Below are 20,115 nucleotides of genomic sequence, written 5' to 3'. Positions count from 1 at the left end.
CACTTTGAGCCTATGTTTGTCTTTAGAGCTGAGGTAGGTATCCTGGAGGCAGCATATTGTTGGGTCTTGTTTTTTAATCCATCCAGCCACTCTCTGTCTTTTTATTGGTGAATTCAATCCATTTACATTTAGAGTGATTATTGATATATGAGGGCTTAATACTGCCATTTAATATTTTGTTTTCTGGTTGTTCTATATTTCCATTGTTTCTTTTTCCTCGTATTTCTGTCTGTCATTTCAGTTTGGTGGTTTTCTATGTTATGTTTCTCAGTTTTCTCTTTATTTGTGATTTGTGGCTCTGCTCTGATTTTTTCTTTTGTGGTTACTATGAGGTTTAGATAAAAGATTTCATAATGAGGTAGTGCTTTTCTGCTAATAGCATCTTATGTCCATTAGCCTATGCAGGTTCCATCCTCTTCCTCTTCCTCTTCTGTTTTTCTTGTGGCAAATTATCCCTTTTTGTATAGTAAGTTTGTGACCAAATTTGGTTGTAGTTATTTTTGATGCTTTATTTTCCTTTAGCCTTTATGTTATAATTAAGTGTTTACTAACAGATTCTGATACAGAGTTGCAGTTTTCTGATTCTGTCTATTTATCACCTTCTTCAAAACTTTGTATACATTTCATTTTTTGTTTTAGGTAGGAGGGCTCTTTTCAACATTTCTTATAAGGCAGGTCTGATGGCGATGAACTCCCTCAGCTCTTGTTTGTCTGGGAGAGCCTTTATTTCTCCTTCATATCTGAAGGATAACTTTGTTGGATAGAATATTCTTGGCTGATAGTTGTTTTTTTTGTTTTGTTTTTTGCTGAGTAAGATTCGCCCTGAGCTAACGTCCACTGCCAATCTTCTTTTTATATGTGAGCCACCACCAAGCATGGCCACTGACAGATCAGTGGTGTAGGTCCACACCCGGGAACCGAACTTGGACTGCTGAATCAGAGCACACTGAACTTAACCACTATGCCACCAGGGCTGGCCCAACTGATATTTTTTGTATTTCAATATTTTGAATATATCATTCCACTCTCTCCTAGCCTGTAGAGTTTATGCTGAGAAATCTGTTGATAGCCTAATGAAGGTTCCTTTGTAAGTTATTTTTTTCTCTCTGGCTGCCTTTAATATGTTTTCTTTGTCGTTGACTTTTGACAGTTTTAATATAATGTGCCTTGGAAAAGGTATTTTTTGCATTGAGATAATTACAAGTTCTCTTAGCTTTATATACTTGTATATCCAGTTCCTGCCCCTGGTTTGGGAAGTTCTCAGCTATTATTTCTTATATAAGCTCTCTGCTCCTTTCTCCCTCTTCCCCTTCTCTCTTTCTGGGATATCCACTATCCTTATGTTGCTTTTCCTAATTGAGTTCAATATTTCTCATAGAATTTCTCCATTTTTTAAAATTTGTTCTCTCGAGCAAGCCCTGATGGGCTAGTGGTTAAAGTTCAGTGCACTCACCACTTCGGCTGCCCGGGTTCATTTCCCAGTTACAGAACCACATCACTGTCTGTCAGTTGCCATGCTGTGGTGGCAGCTCACATAGGAGACCTAGAAGGACTTACAACTAGGATATACAACCATGCACTGGGGCTCTGGGGAGGAGAGAAAAAAAAGGAGGAAGACTGGCAACAGACGTTAGCTCAGGGCGAATCCTTCCCTGCAAAAAAAAAAAAAAAAAAAACTTCTCTCTTCTTCCACCTGAATCATTCTAGATCTCTATCTTTGAGCTCACTAATTGGCTCTTCCATATGGTCTGCTCTATTTCCGTTGCTTTCTACTTTATTTTTCATCTCATTAATTGTGTTCTTCATCTCCAGAATTTCTGTGTGTTTGTTTTTTTACAGAATTTCAATCTCTTTGTTGAAGTTCTCCTTTCAGTCTCTTGGTGAAGTTCATTAATTTTATTCCTAAACTCAGTGAACTGTCTTTCTGAGTTTTCTTGTAACTCTTTGAGTTTCTTTATGATGGCTATTTTGAATTCCCTGTCAGTTAGATTGCAGTCTTCCATGATTTCATGTTGGGTTTCTGGAGAGTTGTCATTTTCTTTCTGTGCTACCATGTTACTGTAGTTTTTCTTGGTGCTCGATGAGTTGTTCCTCTGCCAACATATTTTTGGTAGTAAACACCTCTCTTATTTGAGTAAGGCTTTGGTTACTTTGATTCTGAGCTGCTTCTGGTTGTATTGCAGAGCATATGCTTTATACCTTCTACTGCCTCGCTGGAGGTGGCGTCAGTGCCCTCCTTGTGCTGCTTGTGCCTCTAAGGTTGCTGACGCCTTGTTGCTTACAAGGTCACTGCAGTTGTGGGTGCTGCCACTGGGGTCACCAGGCCACAAGCACCTCTGCTGCTTCCAGAGTTGCCTGGATTTTGTGTTCCCCTACTGGCTTTCAGTGAGCTCTCCTTGGGCTCGGGTGCTGCTGCCATGTGCACCACCTGCACTGCTGCTCTCAGGTTATCTAGGGGTGCTGGCAGCACTACTGCCAGTGGCACTGTAGTCACAGGTTTTGCTGCCACTACCAGGGTCCGGGGTCTTGTATGCAGCCCTCGCTTTAGGTAGGGCTGGTGTCAGGGGTGCTGCCATTAGGGGCTGGGTCCAGGGTAATGCTGTGGCTCCTGTAGCTTCAGGTCACAGGCATCACCCACCACTGCTGGGGGAGGGGCAGAGGCTAAGCCACAAGTGCCACTGCATTTCCTGAAACCTCAGGTCTTGGGCTCTATCCACCACTGTTAGGGGAGGGGTAGAGTCTGAGCTTTAAGCACTGCTGCTGCTCCTGCAGCCTCTGGCCTGGTACTGGTGCACTTTTTGAAACTTCAAGTCATGGGCACCATTGCCACTGCCAGTAGTATCCGTGTTTTGGATGCAGCCCCCACTGCTGGAAGGGCCCGTGTCAGAGTCATCACTGCCAAGGAAGGTGGGAGGAGCTGAGTCGTGGGCACCACCCACCACTGCTGGGGGAGGGGCTGAGCCAGCCCCCCTGCTGGAATGGCTGAATGTTGAAGGGTCTTCCACCAGAGGAGGAAGAAGGGGCTGTGTCACAGGTATCTCACAGTTCCCAGAGTCTGCAGTCACAGACCCACAGTGATTCCTGGTGCCTCTGGGAGCGTGTGCTGCTTGGACTTTTAGGGCCTCCATTCGTGAGTGTTACCTCAGTTCCTGGGGCCTCTGTTTGCAAGCACAGCCACAGATCCTGGAACCTCCACTCTCAGGAGCTGCTCCCCTAGTTGTGCTGCCTCTAGGCGGTCCAGTCCACCCACCTTCAGATGTATAGATGTATACATCTCAGGCATCCTGGCATGCTGTGCAGAGTCCTTTCTTGGTCAGTGGATGTCCTCCTGGTTGTAACTTGGAGGGGAGAGACAGAGGGAACAACTCACTCTGCCATGATGCTCTATTCAGATTTTTATATTTCTTCATGATTCAATCTTTGTAGGTTGTATGTTTCCAGGAATTTATTTCTTCTAGGTTTCCAATTTGTTGGCATATAATTGTTCATAGTAGTCTCTTATGATCCTTTGTATTTTTGTGTTATCAGTTGTAATGTATTCTCTTTCATTTCTAATTTTATTTGATTCCTCTTTTTTCTTTGTGAGTCTAGCTAAAGGTTTGTCTATTCTTTTTATCCTTCCAAAAAGCTAACTCTTAGTTTCATTGACCTTTTCTATTGTCATTTTAGTCTCTGTTTCATTTATTTCCACTCTGGTCTTTGTTATTTCCTTCCTACTTTCTAACTTTGGGCTTGATGTCTTACCTTATATACTTGACTACCAACCTCAAATGGGCCCTCATGTGACTGGCAGTCCTACTGTCCTCCCTATTCCTTTTGCTCTTCCTCTCGTTTAAACACTTGTTTCATACCTTCTCCTTGGTCCTTAACCTCCAGCATCTCCCTTTTCACCCTTGACTCTCAGATGATGACCTTACTTTCTCTTTCACTGAGAACATCAAGAAAGAATGTCCACTTGTTCCCACCCTCACATCCATCTACTATCTGCCCCTGTGCTGTGTTCTCTCCTTCCTTACAAGTCACTGGAGGTGTACTGTACTTGTTCCTGTCCAAGATCAGCCCTCCACTATGACCCCATACCCTCTGACCCAGTCAAGAGCTCTGCACCCTGAATTCTCTCCTTCCTCCTCTGTCTCCTGGGTCATCAGTTATTCACCTGTCTACTGAATCATTCCCATTAGCATAGAAATGTGCTGTAATATCTCTCATCTTATTACCAAAAAAAAAAAACCACCAACCTCTCCTTTGACTCCACAGCCTCTTTAGCAATCACCCATTTCCTCTGCTATTACGTACAACAAAACTCCTCAAAAGAGTTATATAGGCTTGCTATTTTCACTTCCTCTTGTCTGTTCTCTCTGGAACCCACTCTAATCAATCCCACCACAGAATGAAACAGCTCTTGTCAAGTGATGCCACATTGCCACATTCAGTGTATCTCATTCACCCTGTCAGCAGCATTTGACTCACTTAATCACCTCTTCCTTTATTTTTATAAGAGCTTTATTGAGATATAATTTATATTCCATAAGATTCACTCTTTTAAAGTTACAATTCAATGATTTTTAGTTTATTCACGAAGTTGTGCAACCAACATCACCATCCAATTCCAAAACATTTTGTCACCCCCAAAAGAAATCCCATACCCATTTGCAGTGACTTTCCATCACTCAGTCCCTGGAAGCCACTGATTTACTTTCTGTCTCTGTAGATTTGTGTGTTCTGGACATTTCATATAAATGGAATAATTTAGTATATGTCCTTCTCTGTCTGTCTTCTTTCCCTTAAAATAATATTTTCAAGATTTATCTAGGCTATAGCAGTACTTCATTCCTTTTTATAGCTGAATAATGTTCCATTGTATGGATATACGTTTTGCTTATCCATACATCAGTTGACGGACGTTTGAGTTGTTTCCACTTTTTGGCTATAATGAATCATGCTGCTATGAACATTCATGTACAAGTCTATATGGGCATGTGTTTTGGAATAGCTGGGTTATATGGTAACTGTATTTACTCCTTCCTTGTGGAAAACCTTTCCCCTTGACTTTCAGGACATTGTCTTGGTTTCCCCTCTACCCTCAGTCTCTCTGAGTCCTCTCTCTAATCTTGGAGTCCTCTCTCTAACCTTGGAGTCCTCTGGGGATCAGTTCTTAGTCCTCTTCCCTTCTCTGTCTAGATTCACTTCCTAGGTGATCTCTTCTAATTACTTGGTTTTTAAATACCGTATACATATAGATCATTCCTAAATTTGTATTTTCAGTTCAATCCTCTCAAGTCCAACTTTTATATCCAAGTGCCTATATGATGTCTCCACTTGTCTATCTTATGTACATTCAAGCTTTGCATGTCCAAATCTATAAACTCCCGACTTACCCTTCAAAATTGGTACCTTCTGCTATCTTTTCCAACTCCATGATGGCAGTTCCATCCTTTCAGTGCCCAGGCCAAAAATTTTGAAGTCATCCTGACTCCTACCTGCCCCACACCTCCTGTCCAATGCATCAGCAAATCCTGTTGACTCCACCTTCAAAATAAATCCAGATTCTGATCTCTTCTCACCATCTCCCTGATCCAATCAACGAGCATCTCAGTTACTTCCTAGTTGGTCTCCTTGCATCGCTCTGACCCTTGTACAGTCTTCTTTCAATGTAGCAGTAAGGATCCTTTTAAAATGGAAGTCAGACATGTTACTTCTCTGCTCAACATCTTCCAAAAGTTTTCTATTTTCCTTAACGTAAAAGCCGAAGTCTTTAAAATGCCTACATGTCTACATGATCTGGCCTTCTGTAACTTCAATGACCTGTTCTTTTAATTCATTTGGCTCCAGCCACAATGGCCTCCTTGCTGTTCCTCAGACTTGCAAATCATGCTTCTTCCTCAGGACCTTTGCACTGCTCTTCTCTCTGTCTGGAATGCTCCTCTCCAGACATCCTCCTAGGATAGTCCTTTATTTCTTTTAGGTTTATAGTCAAGACTGCTACTGGCCTCCCAAGATACAGTCTCCCTCTCTTCCTTGGATGGGTATACTGATGCACAGCTATAAGACCACTTTCTCCAACTTTTCTGGAAGCTGTGTATCACCATGTGACTAAATTTTGACCAATAAAAGTAAGCAGTTGGATTTCCCTTTAAGGGTGGGGCATGCCCTTCCTTGGCCCCCCTTCCATCCCACCATGCTTGCAACACAAACCAAAGTTGCTGCCCTCATGGAACTTATAGCTGGTTAGGGGGAAAAGACAACAAATAAATAAACACAGGTAAATATGCAGTGTGTCAGATGGTGCTAGGTGCAATGGAGATAAATAAAGCAGGGCCAAGCAAATGGGGAGTGGTGCGTAAGGGAGAATTTTGCTATTTATTATGTAGTGTTAGAGAAAGCTTCACTGCTAAGGTAGTATTTGAGCAAAATCTTGCATCAGTGTGATTAGGTTTTCTTGCATATAATAAAGCCCAAACAACACTGACTTCGACAAGATAGAAATGTATTTCTCTCAAATAAACAAAACCTGTATGTCAGGTCAGGGCTGATAATGAGGCTCTATGAGGTTGCTAGAGACCCAAGCTCCTTCAGCTTGCAACTCCACACAACAGCAGTGTGGTCCTCCTGGCCCTAGATGTTGCCTTCTGCTTTCCTTATGGACCACAGAAGGCAGTGTTGTCTCCCTGGACTACCACTAATCGCTTAGTTTGCCCTGGATTTTACAGTTCATTACTTCACTTCTCACCTTCTCTTTGGTCAGGAGAAAGAGGTTTCTTTTCTTTTTTATTGATGTTTTTATAGTTTATAACATTGTGAAATTTTGGGTTGTACATTTTTGTTTGTCCATCACCTTATATATGTCTTCCTTCACCCCTGTGCCCACCCCCCACCCCCATTGCCCCTGGTAACCACAATACAGGTTTCTCTGTCTGTGTGTTGGTTTATATTCCACATATGAGTGAGATCATGTAGTGTTTGTCTTTATCTTTCTGGCTTACTTCACTTAACGTAATACCCTCCAGGGCCATCCATGTTGTTGCAAATGGGACGATTTTGTCTTTTTTATGGCTGAGTAGTATTCCATTGTATATATATACCATATCTTCTTGATCCAATCATCAGTAGAGGGACACTTAGGTTGCTTCCACTTCTTGGCTGTAGTGAATAATGCTGCAATGAACATAGGGGTGCATAAGCCTCTTTGGATTGTTGATTTCAGGTTCATTAGATAGATTCCCAGTAGTGGGATAGCTGGATCATAGGGCATCTCTATTTTTAATTCTTTGAGGAATCTCCATACCGTTTTCCATAGAGGCTGCACCAGTTTGCATTCCCACCAGCTGTGTATGAGGGTTCCTGTTGGAGAAAGAGGTTTTTTGTTTTTTGTTTTTTTAATAATTTTATTTATTTATTTTTTCCCCCAAAGCCCCAGTAGATAGTTGTATGTCATAGCTGCACATCCTTCTAGTTGCTGTATGTGGGACGTGGCCTCAGCATGGCCGGAGAAGCGGTGCGTTGGTGCGCGCCCGGGATCCGAACCCAGGCCACCAGCAGCAGAGCGCATGCACTTAACCGCTAAGCCACGGGGCCGGCCCTGAGAAAGAGGTTTTTAATAGCCAATTTTTGTACTATCTGTACAGCCTCGGACAGATCATTTCAGTTCTTTGGGTCTCTGGCCTTCATTTCTGAAATGAGGGGATTGGAATAGTACCTCCCTTCAACTCGACAACTGAGTGGTTCTAAAATCATCATCTAATTTCTTAATTTTCCACCTAATTTTTCTTACATAAACATGAAACTTGTAGAACCAGCTATAATGAAGCAATTCAGTTATTTAATGTTATTTTTTTTTTTTACCTTAACACTTATTTTCAAGAACCTCAGAGAGAAATTACTTCTTGACAAATTTAAAACTTTGAATTAGCAGCACACATTATTCCAAGGGTTTTTTAAAAATTCGCCTGCCCATGATCCACCTCAGATATATTCCCTGAGACTAGGAAGTGAGGTGGTGGGATGAGTTTAGGCAAGTATACTTTTTAAAATTTCCAGAGGATATTCTGATGTGCACCCCTGGGTAAGAACCACTGCTTCGTGGCATTCCATCTGGTGTTAGTAGCATCCCTTTGGAACAAGCTTCCAGAGAGCATCTTTTTTTAAGTCCCCATCACCCTGGGTAATCCTGTTCTCTAAATTAGCAAGAACTTGAGGCTAAAGAGGTTGCACTTGGGATTGGATGGCAAACATTCCCATTGATCATTGATTTTGATCATTAGAGATAATTGATCAAAAATTTTAAAGCAAATTTTTATATTACTAATGGAAGGAAAATTTGTAAAAATCTTATATCTAAATTCCTAAACTGCTCCATTTACACAGTTACTTTTTGCCTGAATTTTCTCTGATAAAAGACGTGAAGTCAGGGACTCAAATGAGAAACTTTGTAAAGTAGCAGATAGATCTGTGTTGGTGTTAATAAGAGGCCTCACCTTACTGCCGTGTACAGATTTGTCTGTGAGCAGCTTCTAAAAGGTGAGACTTCTTGAGCCCAAGTCGCAGGACAGATGGCTCTACCGTGGGCCGCATAGTCTGAATAAATGTAGTCTCCTGCCCCTGGTCTTGTGTTAGTAATTCCTATGCCCTATAAATTCAGATTCTTCCCATTTCTGTACCATAGCTATTTTTTAAACTGACAAATTTTGCAACTGAATATAAACAAAACTTCTAAAATAAGAGTGATGCTTACACAATGGAATTAATGTGCTTTATGGTATCAACTGATAATCTATTAACATTTTAGTATTTCTGGGAGAAAGGCAAAAGATATTATTTAGTTTGTTCAGTCATTCGTTCATTTGTTCATTACACAAATATTTAATGGTCGCAAATATTTGCTGGGTGTGTTCTAGGAGGCAGAGCGACAGCAATTAACAAAACAGACAAAAATTTTTGCTGCGATGGCACTTCCCTTTTGCCAGAGGAGAGAAGGTGAGAGGGGAAGAGTTGAGGAAAACCAAGTGTTGAGGGGTTTGTTACTTCCTTGGGCCACACTGAATCTGTAATTGATCTGATCTCTTATATTTGAAGATGAGCTCTTTTTAAATTGTGAAATTCCTGTCTTTTCACGTGTGAGTAAGTTTTCTAATTAAAATTAGAAAACTGATTTTATGCTAAAGTACAGATTCACTCTAAAACTTAGATCAAGATAAGATTTTAATTAGTTATAACTTTAACATTGACCCATTTTTACAGAAAAAGAGAGAGAGAGAGGTCTGTGTAAGCAACTAACCCCCCAAAATTCCCTAAAGCCTGTTAATAACTTTCTCTGAAAAAACCTGGGACATTAATTAGCTGGCACATAATAGATTGATTAAATTATTAGGAGAATTGCAACCATTTAGTAAACAAACCTCACTTTTGAAAAGCAAAATTAAACATTTTTGAGGGGAAAAAAGACTTCTTTCTGATTTAGAGGGTTTTTTCAACTATAAATGCCTGTCTTCTTTTTTAAAAAATCAGAGCTGAGCATCTCTTCTCTCATGCTTTGTTTCACCATTTCTTTTATGAAGATTGTGAGTTCAGTGAGCGTGAGGGAAAGGCAAGAGGCCTTGCCCTCTACAGATGACAAATGGAGTAGAGAAAACGTCAAGGATATGAGATCTGAGGAATTAGATTAGAAGATCTAAATGTTAACTTTTCTGCTTTCTTCCTTCTACTGCTGTCTTTCTTCATCATTTGAGCCTTGAATATAATTTTCTGCCTGTTCTAATCATCTCTCAAAGTATCTGATGATGAAAAGAACAGACTTAATTTTTTGTAATTTCAAAATGCAGGCACAGCAATTGACCAGTGCTTAGAGTGACTGCTGAGACCAAAACATTGCTTTGTTATGCTTAAACTTTTAAAAATTATGTATTAATAATACTATTTCATAATAGCATACTAAATTATTATTATAAATTTTCCTGCAATTTGTTCACATGCAATTACTTTTCTGGGAAGAAACTTATGATAAGCAGGAAACCCCCTTCACCTACACAAAGAAAGCGGAGCTACAAATTTTGAAGAGACAGGTCCCTGTCCAGTAAACTGAGTCCCTCCTCCTGATTCACCTGCCATTCCCTTGTTTCAGTCCTGCAGGACAGACAACTCCTACCCTAACTTGCCCATGAGTTGGAGGGCCTATACCCCATGGCTCACTGTTGGGCCCTCACAGTGACCAATTTAAATGATAAATATTAAGTTGAGGCATGTATTGTTTTATGTCTCTTTTATTTCTAGTCACGTCAGTGTATCAGGGTAAATCAGAGCCTGGTATCACAGATATGGTTTTCTGGTGCTGGATTCCTTGTTCAGTTTTTAAAGATGAGACCATCTTAAAACATTTGTAGTGTTGACTGTGACAGAGTTTGTTTTTTGGCCTTTGAAATTTATTTATGTATGTTTTAAGTATAGTGATGATCTGAGTTTTACCTATTATAGTAATTTGGCTATTAGAATGCTTACATTTTTGGCTTCTTATAAATAAAAATATGATGAACACATTTTCCGTATAGTTTTGCCCTCATATCTGATTTTTTTTCCCTGAGATTATATTGCTAGAATGGTTCAGTGGGTGCTAGAGAGAGAAATTTTTTAAGAGTTTTAACTACGAATGCCAAAAAAAAAGAAGAAGAAAATGGGTCACGTTATGGAATGCAATGTGACTTGCATCCAAAAATGCCTTGTCTTCTTCTGGCAATTACAATGTTTAACATGTAACCAAATATAGCTATTCCTGATAAGTACAGGTACTGAGGCCTGATTCTCTGGGTTGTAACTGTAGCTCTGCCACTTATTGGGACAAATAACTCAAACTCTTTGTGCCTTAGTTTCCTCATCTGTGAAACGATAATGATAACAGTCCCTGACTCTTTGCATTGTTGTGAGAATTAAATGGGTGAATTTATGTAAATATCTTGGAACCATGCCTAGTACAGAGTAAATGCTCACTAAATATTTATTTATAACAACAACAGCATGTAAGTAAATATATTTTCATTTTACATTCTCAAAGATAGTTCTTTTGTTTCTATTTCCATGGCATCTCAAATACTAAAGTAGCTCAGATTGTTTCTCAGTTAGACTATTCCATACCTGCAAATACATGCATGGAATGTGCTTTTTTAAAGATTCCTAGAATTGTTAGTATTTTAGTTGTACACATAAATCATACAGCATGTGCCTAGATCCGTATCTCAAACGGCCCATGGCAGGATTCCTCTGAGCAAAATGTTTTTCAGTGATGGTTTGGGGGCTTTTATATTTTTCATTTTCAAGTACAAAAGTTATCATGAAGAAATTACTAAAATAAAGAAGCAAACTAGTGTGAACTAGTGGGTATCTCCAACGGAAAGAGAAAGCTGTCCACTCCAGTCATTATCCCGAGTCCTTATCCATTTTCCTACTGCAGCCACATGTTATGAGGGAGGCTGCAGATGGGTCTCCCACATTCACCCTGTTTGTTACAGAAAGGCTTTCGGCCCTATTTGGAGTCTGTGCCCAACAGAGCTTGACTGAACCTCCTGGAGCCCCTAGGACTCTTGCCTAGACAAGGCAGGCCTAAGTGGCCTCCTTGACCCATTTCTGCTAAACTCAGAGCTGATCTTGGTGCATTATGTCTCAACATGCCGGTGGCAGAAAGGGAGGATGGAGCAAGAAGAAAAGCACATAAAGAGAGGACTGCCTCAGTACAGGTTTCTTCTTACCATTCCCTCTAAAGTGGAGTTTCACAGCTTCGGCTCTACTGACATTTTGGACTAGATAACTCTCTTTTATAGCAGGCTGCCCTGTGCATTGTAGGATGTTTAGTCACATCCTTGGCCTCTACCCCCTACATTCCAATAGCACACACCCTCACCTCCGTCATGACGACCAAAAATGTCTCCAGACAAATTGGCTCCAGACGAGAACCTCTGATTTAAGGCCACACTGTAATAACGTCCCCTTATATCCTTGGTCTTGGCTGGCTGTGTCATACTCCTCCTCAGAGAGTTCCACGAGACAAGGGACCTTGAGTGCCACCTAAGAGTCCACCACTAAACTATGTACAGTTTGACATGGACACCCAGAAGCATAAAAGTAAAACCATCTCTCTACCTACATTATAAGGCCAAGGCTCAAATCATGTGTTCCTAAAAAAGCTCACTTCCACCTAAAGTAAAGAAAGTGATCTCTTCCTTTTCCTCAAAGTGAATATATTTGTACTAAAATTAATTGCATCAGTAAAATAGCAGGTTTTAAAATTTTATTACTCTATTCCTTTTTCCTATGTGAAAATGTATAATCTTCGAGATACATCCTCAAGAAGATATCATTAATGACCTTTAAAAATATGCATTCCTTTTAAAATATGTGTATATATTCCAGTAGTCTCAGAGTTACTGAGCTACTTTTTTTTTAACAATTTTGTTCTCTCATAAGCTTCATGTGGTATTTTCTCTGTGCACAAGTTCAGTTCTTTGTACTACCTTGATATATATTGATAATGAGTTTATATTGTAATATTCATGGTTAGTGACAATCAGTCTATGTTATTTCCGTAGAAATTAAGTCATCACAGAAATACACAGATAAATGTATCTGGTGTAGTTGCTGGTATCTGAGTTCTAAGTGATTTGCATTATGTAGTATATTTTAGTGTAAACTGACAAAATGGAATAAGCTGCATATTACCTTTTTTACCTTAGAATTGTTGAATCAAATTTAGAACCCAAAAATTGTCACTGAACCTAACATGTCGTGTCCTTATTTTAACATTATGGTGTTAAATGTTACCAAACAACTGCTCTTGTATTTGTTTTGAGAGAGAATTAAATCGGGTAAGATTTTTTTTTGCTAACTAATTTGAAATCTTACTAGTTTTTCAGTGTTTCATTGATTTTTCATGTCTGCTTTTATGAAAAAGAGTCACATGCAAAAGGAGCCCATTTATGAAATATAGAATAGCATATATTTGTGCTTTTCATATTCTTTTGCTGTTTATCTGAATATTTCTTTTAGAAGTAATCTTGACAAATATCTCTATGAACTGTAGTTAGTTCGTAATTTTTAAAAATTTTTTTCTTTCCTTGATTTTCATGAGCTTATAAATATTCTGCAGAAAAATGCAACCAAACAATTAATTGCTAATCATCAGATTTGGGCAAACTTTACATAACAACAATGTTAATAAAAGCTAGCTTTTGTTGAATGTTTACTTTGCTCTATGCTAAATGTAACTCTTTGCTAAATTATTTTCATATATTATTTTAATGTAATCCTCAGGGAGGTATGAATTTATTAAACAATTATGTTCATAATTGTCCCCATATTACTTTTTAAAATTGTTATCTTAGCCTCTTGACCAGTCATTGTTTTGGGAATATCTTGTAGTTGAAAAGTGTGTTATCTGACAAAAAGTATTTATTAATGAGTTCAAAACTTTGCTAGACTTTATGGTAAAAATGTTAAAAATAATATACAGAAGAGGAAGAAGGGGAAGGGGTCGAAGGGGAGAAATAGGAAGAGGATGAGGCTGTAATCTCCATCTCCAGGATCTGGTTGAGGCCATATAACCTAGAAACACGAGACAACTGAGGTTAAGGTTCTCAGACACATAACCAAATGTACATTGTGTGGTGGAGTGTTACGGGAGTTCAGACTTGGGAAAGGTTAGTAAGACCTGAGGTTAGCTAGAGAAGCTCTGTGAGCAGTGGATTCTTATCTCAGCCTCAAAGGAAGTTAGGGTTTGGTTTGGTCTTGGGCAATTGGTGAGTGGCCAGTGATGAACAGATGACATTCCAGGTGGAAGGACAAACATGAGAAGAGTCCTAGAGATGGGAAAAAGCTTCCAGTGTAACAAACAGAGTTGATCTGAAGGTTTGAAATTTTCCTGCAATTCTGACATGATTTTTACACATTTTTAGGAAACGAATATTGGTTGAATTCACATTCTTTCTGATCTAAAATAAGAGAGCATGAGGGTGTTTCTGGGGTTTGGAGGGAGCACATAACCTCAGATATGAGAAGTCAATACACCTGGTATTCATTTGGCACTTGTGTTGCCTATGCTTCCAGAGATATAAGAGAACTAAAAGGATTGTGTCTTTCCTATTTATTTTCTTAATTGAAAATTTATTAGACCATACTTTGCCCTATAAGAGAGGATTACAATAGAAACCATTAGCAAACTGGTGTGTATTTTGCTTATTGGTAGTAAATATTTCTGGACACCTTTCTGGCATTGGCATCCTTTGTTTCAGTGGTTCTCAGCCTTTTGTTTTCCCGCCTCTTTCTGTTGCTTCTTTCCTCCACTCCAGGTTGCAGTCTGATATACTCTTATAATCTCTCATTACATAGAATGATTATTCTAAGGAGGGCTAGGCCTGGAGAAGATTTGTATCAGAATCCAGGAGTGGGATGTGGGCCATATATGGTTTGAAAGGTTCCCCTTGGAAATATTGGTATTTCCCCTTCACTGTGCCCTTTGCTATATAAGAATTTTTGTATTTTTAATTTTGTATTTTTAATTCCATACCTAAGTTGATATTTTTCTGGAGTGTTATTAATAAATTAGAATAAATTATCTTCAATAACTTAATTTGAAAGATTTTTTAATTCCACTCTCTCTCTCTTTTTTTTAATTTTATTTTCTAGATCCCAGAGTCCGGGAGTGAGGGATCTATTAAGGCCCACGGGGTACCTCAGCCAGAGCTATCTGATGGCGTTCCTCAGGTCAGCCTACGGCTAAGTCGTAGAAAACTCTGCTGGGGTGACATGAATTCAGCAGAGGACGCTAATGGTGCCAAGTCAGTATCCAGGTTGGCATGTTTCCTTTGTTTCCATGTTAACATACTGCATTGCCTGCTCTGATGTATAGGCCCACATACGTAGGTGTGTTTGCCTGTATTGATACTGGGGTCAACAGGATGCAGATCAGTAAAACTATTTAAAATTCACTCTAAGTTTTGAGAATTTTCTGACTACTAGTTCTTATCACAGAAGCATTCCTGGTTTGTTATATTTTATTTTCTGGATTAAAACAAATTCTTTAATCAATTGGACTAAGGTAGGCTCACACTTAAAAGTTGGAAGAGTTACTTTTTGGATGCCTTTTCAGTATGTTCAGTGGCCAATATTATCTGCGATTAAAGCAGACATCAGAGTTGTTACTAAAACCAACTCTCATTAACAAATTGTGAATGTTGCTTTTTAACCATTATGTTGCACATTATACCTGAGAGCAAACTTCTTTGGTATACTTGAAGAAAAAGGCTTGCAATTTTCTTAAAATAAGGAAAATGGGGTCTGAATCTTATTTATTCCTAGCATTAAGATTTTTTCCTTTTAAGAATATTTTTATCTTTTATTATAACTTAAAACCTATTTCTAAAATTAAAAAAAATCCATTACAAATACAAGACAGAGAGCTCTAGAGAACTGAAAGATGTTTAAAACATTAAATAGATAAATAATGTAGTTAAGGAGCTTACCACTGTGGATTGCCTCATAGAAGAGATGGAGTTTGAGATGGATTTAAAAGATGAAGATAACTTAAATAGAAAGAAAAGAAGACAAAGCTCTTGTAGATAGGCCTAGTTAGGAGGCATGGTGGGTATCTGGGAAATAGCAAACGGAGTGTCATGTGAGGAATTAGTTGGAGGCTGGGAGAGTGGGGTGAGGCCGGGTCATTGAGGACCTTGAGTGCCAGCCTGAAGCATTTTTGCATTCAGTCTTGCCTTCATTAAGCAAATGTTCAGCACTTAACCTCTGGTTCCAGGGAGTGCTTTAGGATGGAGGATGCAGTGGTGAGCAAGGCCAGGCAGTCCTCGGTGTTTACGGACTTACATTCCAGTGAGCGAGTCCATAGCGAGACACATAGGAAAAAAGCCTGTGAAGCAGATCACTTTAGGTCTAATAAATGGGAATATTAAGAAACTAAAACAGGTGAATGTAACAGACTGACTCAAAGAACAGTTTAGTTTGAGTAGGCAGGGAAGACCTGAATTGAGACATACAGGGGGAGGAGGAGAGAGTCTGTGACGATCAAGGAAAGAGCAGTTCTAAGCAAAAGGACTGAGATAGGGAAGCTTGGCTTCATCCTACAGGTAATAGGAAGCCGGTGAAAGTTTCAGCCAGCTAGGGGTGGGTGATGGGAACCATGATAAGGTGGTATGTTAGGAAAAGCAATCTTCCATCAGCAGCAGGATCAATTGGAAGAAGGAGAGTTGGGAGGCGGTTAGAGTGTTGGTTCCTTTAACAGTTATTAATCTTCGTTGAGATCTAGTTATGTGGCATTTACTTGTGGGTGCTGGAGATTCAGAGAATGAGAGACATAAGTCCTGCACTTGGGGAGACAGAGGATCATGAATAAAAATTCAGTAATTATCATTAAACACACGTGCACTCCGTGCCTATCATATACCAGGCACTGTGAAGTGGGCTGGCGATAAAGTCATAAGTAATATTCAGGTGCTCCTCTTACAAGGCTTCAAATACAGGGTGCTGTACGAGGACAGAGGAAGGACACAGACCATGTGGGGAGATGAGGGTCAGAGAAGGCTTCAAAAAGAGGGCGACTTCTGAACTAAGGCTCGTAGGATAAGCAGAAGTTCACTGGGCAGGGACATCAAGATAAGGTGCTCCTGGGAGGACCACAGCGTGTGCCAGGACAGGCAGGCGGGGAGGAGAACCTGGAGGAGCACTGCACATGCAGCAGTGGATCCAGGATGTCTGGAATTTAGATAGAGAATGTAGGAGAGGCTAAAAGTGGGTTCAGAGACAAAGCTAAATAGTTCAGATCATAAAAACTGTATCCCGTAGTAAGGAGTTTGAATTTTCTCTTGAAAATGATGTAAAACAGATTTGTATTTTAGAAAAGATCCTGCGGCGACTGTGCAGAAGGAAAGATTAAAGGGAACAGCCAGGAGGCCATGGGAGTAATCCAGTACAAATGGTGAGCCTCGGGGAAGTCCTCATCAGTCACTGAGGACAAGGAGGTGTGAACGAGGCTATGCCTTGAAGGGAAGGGAGAGAACAGGCTATTGCTTAGAGGAGTGGACTTGGTCCAGAAAGGGTTGGGTCGTTTTGTTTGTTTGTTTGCCTCGTTTGGGGTATTATAATATTTTAATGAATGAAATGTAGGCAGATTTGTATGCTTAACAGGTAGAGTCCATGGAGAGAAAGAGGCTGATGTTACAGGCCAGGAGATAATAGAACAGGCACCTCCAGGAGGGACTCTAGACCAGGCAGCCACGCCCTGAGTAAGGGAGAGTGGGCCCCTCGTGCCCTCTGCACGTTGGGGCCTCTGTGAAGGAGCAGGCTCCCAGTGTTGTGCAGGGCAGTCTTCCTTGCGGAGGGGGAAAGAGTGTGATCCGTAGAGGAAGTAGCCTTGGTCAGTGAGGAATAGTCCAGAAAAGAATAAGGGGCACAGATAGAAAACACTGGGCCTTTTTAAAGTTTTCTTCTCTAGTTTAAAAACCAGGGTCAAGTGACTGGCTGACACAAGCTAGTGTAGATATTATCTTCCCAAACTACTTTGTGAAGAATTATGCCAAGAATGTCTTAAGTGAAATAATGAAAAGGAAAATTCAGATGTTTGTTGTTTCTATCATTATTTTTATTCATCCAGTCAGAAAATGAAAGAATAAAAAAATTGCCTGCTTCTAAAGGTGACAAAAGAGCTTCTTGTTTGGAGAATGAATTTGTATTTCTGAGATACACATCAAGAAGTGAGGTTATGGAGAGAAGGCACAACTAACATTGCTCTTGCCAATGTTTGTTCCTCTGGTCAGCATATCTCCAGTTAAAACAAATATTAGTATTTATGAATTTCTTATATACTTTCCAATTTTTTGAAGTCCAGCCTCGAAGAACTGATTCCTGCACACTCAGCAGCCTTAAAGGATTAGATAGAACAACATCCTGCATGTCAAACCTTGCTACTTGCCATCACGCAGAAACGCATTCAGCTTCCTGTCTGTCCATAAATCTATAGGGTCTGTGCAGAGGTTTTTACTTTTTACTTTTTACATACCTCTTAATAGATTGTAAGACAAATTATCAAAAGACAAGTGGAGATAATTAAAATAAATTTAACGAAAAATAAATTTTAAATGCTTTATATATATCTTTGAAGTAACAGAATAGATATTATGCCAATTTCATTTCAAAAATGAACTTGGGAAGCTGTTTTCATCTGCAGTTACTTTGCAGAACAAGTTATTGTTTAGTTCATAAATTTTAAATAGATACAAAAGTGTGTTTTGTACACACACACAACTTTCTCTAAATCATTTCTTTAGGGAAGTTTCCACTTTTCTCAACAGTTTATTAGTCACCCCAGTCTTAAGTACAAAGGTTGGCAATGTCTATGAAGTATATGGTTATTCCCGTGTTCTCTAATGCAATATTTACTTTGGCCTACCGACTTTTTTCCAAAGAATTGTCAAGAAGCATTTATCTGGGATTTTCCTAGTGTTGATTTTATTTTTTTTAGTTGCTCTTTGAAAAAGAAAAAAAAAAAACAAAACAGTTTAGCAAAATCTATTCTTGTTTGACCTATGATCTGGTAAATTTGATTTACTTTATAAAATGAAAAATAGAGTCATTCTGTTTGCACTTATTAAAATCAGTGCAACACATTTATACATAACAATGTGGTTTTCAGCAGAGTTGCCATATCAGTTAACAGCAAAGATAAAACCAAGAAAGAACTTTTGGTACTGAGATTTCCCGAATGATGAAGTGTTCTGTGATTTCTCAACAGCAAGTTAAAGGTTGATTTCTAGGGCTTTTGAGAAGTAATTTTTGGCTAACAGTGTGTTTTTGATAACTTTGAATTTTTAAAGTTTAGACCTTGTTCAATATTTTTTCCCAGGTTGAGTCACTTTGATCTTTTTTCTTCTTAGTTTCAAATCTTATACATAGTCTCATTGCCTCTTGAGATGTAATACAAATGCAAATTTTTATCAGCAAGTGTTCATTATTTTTCTACTCTTCAGATAGTGCCAGTAAAAATGAAAGCAAAGAAGAGTAACACATTTTAAAATGTGATGTTTTGAGAGTCCAAAGAAGAGCTGGATGTCATTTATTGCTTATTGGCTGATTTCCATCTTGGAACATTATTTATTTAGATGAATAGCATTTTTTCTGTATTTCTATAATTGTCTAAAATTGGCATTGAGGATGTAATCATATAAACAACAATCATTTTTCTAATCTTCATAATCTCTCACTATTAGAGTGGCTTCATGAGAAAAGCCTAAAGACAAATATCTCTTGATTTTGTTAGAGTGCAGTGGAATGATCTTTTTTATACTGAATTCCAAGCCAAAGACAGAAGTGCTTAGTGACATGTTCACTTCATTCAATGAAAGCGTTAACTAATCCATCTATATCTTCTAAAACTGGCAGCATATTTATTCCTAAAATACTTTTAAGTCTTTTTTGTAATTAAAACAGATGCATCACTAAAATTCACAATAGACTGAAAAGCATAATTTCTAATCTGACATGCCTGCTTTAAGGAGTGAAAGCCTGTCCCTCTCCACTGTGGAAGTAGGTGTACAGGTTTGGTGGGTCAGAGTCCCTCACAGAAATGAGGAGGTAACTGGACAGGTGCAGCGCTTGAGCAAGGCTGGAACATTCCAGTCCCTCTCACTACTTATTCCTTTTAAAGATACTGAGGAAGAAAATAACACAAAAACCAAACTACAGGTATTAACTGGTAGTTAAGAAACAAGCCATTTAAAGGTTTTTCTGAAAAGAAAAGTTACATATCTATCCTAAAAAAGTAAAAGAGAAAGCTCTGTATTATATGTAAAGTTTAAGATCTTAAAATGATTTGAAGCTTCAGAGATAGCTATCTTATTATCTGTTTCATATGTGAAATAGATAAATGATCATTTTTCATGTTTCTAGCACTACAATATTTAAGAATTTTTTAATTTTAGAACTTAGAGAACAGGGTTAATATTTTTAGTCTTTTAGATGTTAAATAGTATTTCTTGTAATGTTTTATTTGAGAGGTAATATATTTCCTTCAATGTGTGATTGGCCAAAGGAAAATCTCGTTTTGTTCTGTAAACAAGAGTGAAGACTCGAGACACC

The 20,115-nt window shown here is 38.9% G+C and overlaps 1 protein-coding gene across 4 annotated transcripts in view; it reads left to right on the top strand.

Annotated features, from left to right (window-relative positions):
• Positions 1 to 20,115, top strand: part of FAM13A (family with sequence similarity 13 member A) — a 317,773-nt gene that overhangs the window by 178,026 nt on the left and 119,632 nt on the right. For 3 of the 4 annotated variants that reach the window (XM_058547499.1, XM_058547501.1, XM_058547498.1), the window contains exon 7: positions 14,662 to 14,825. In XM_058547499.1, coding sequence (XP_058403482.1) covers positions 14,662 to 14,825 — 164 coding nt within the window. The remainder of the gene's footprint in view (positions 1 to 14,661; positions 14,826 to 20,115) is intronic. The other variant, XM_058547500.1, reaches the window with a different exon arrangement.

This window comes from Diceros bicornis, chromosome 8 (assembly GCF_020826845.1).
Source record: "Diceros bicornis minor isolate mBicDic1 chromosome 8, mDicBic1.mat.cur, whole genome shotgun sequence".
Classification (NCBI taxonomy): Eukaryota; Metazoa; Chordata; class Mammalia; order Perissodactyla; family Rhinocerotidae; genus Diceros; species Diceros bicornis.
Note: the sequence above shows the minus strand (reverse complement) of the source record. Positions and strands in the feature narration are given on the sequence as shown.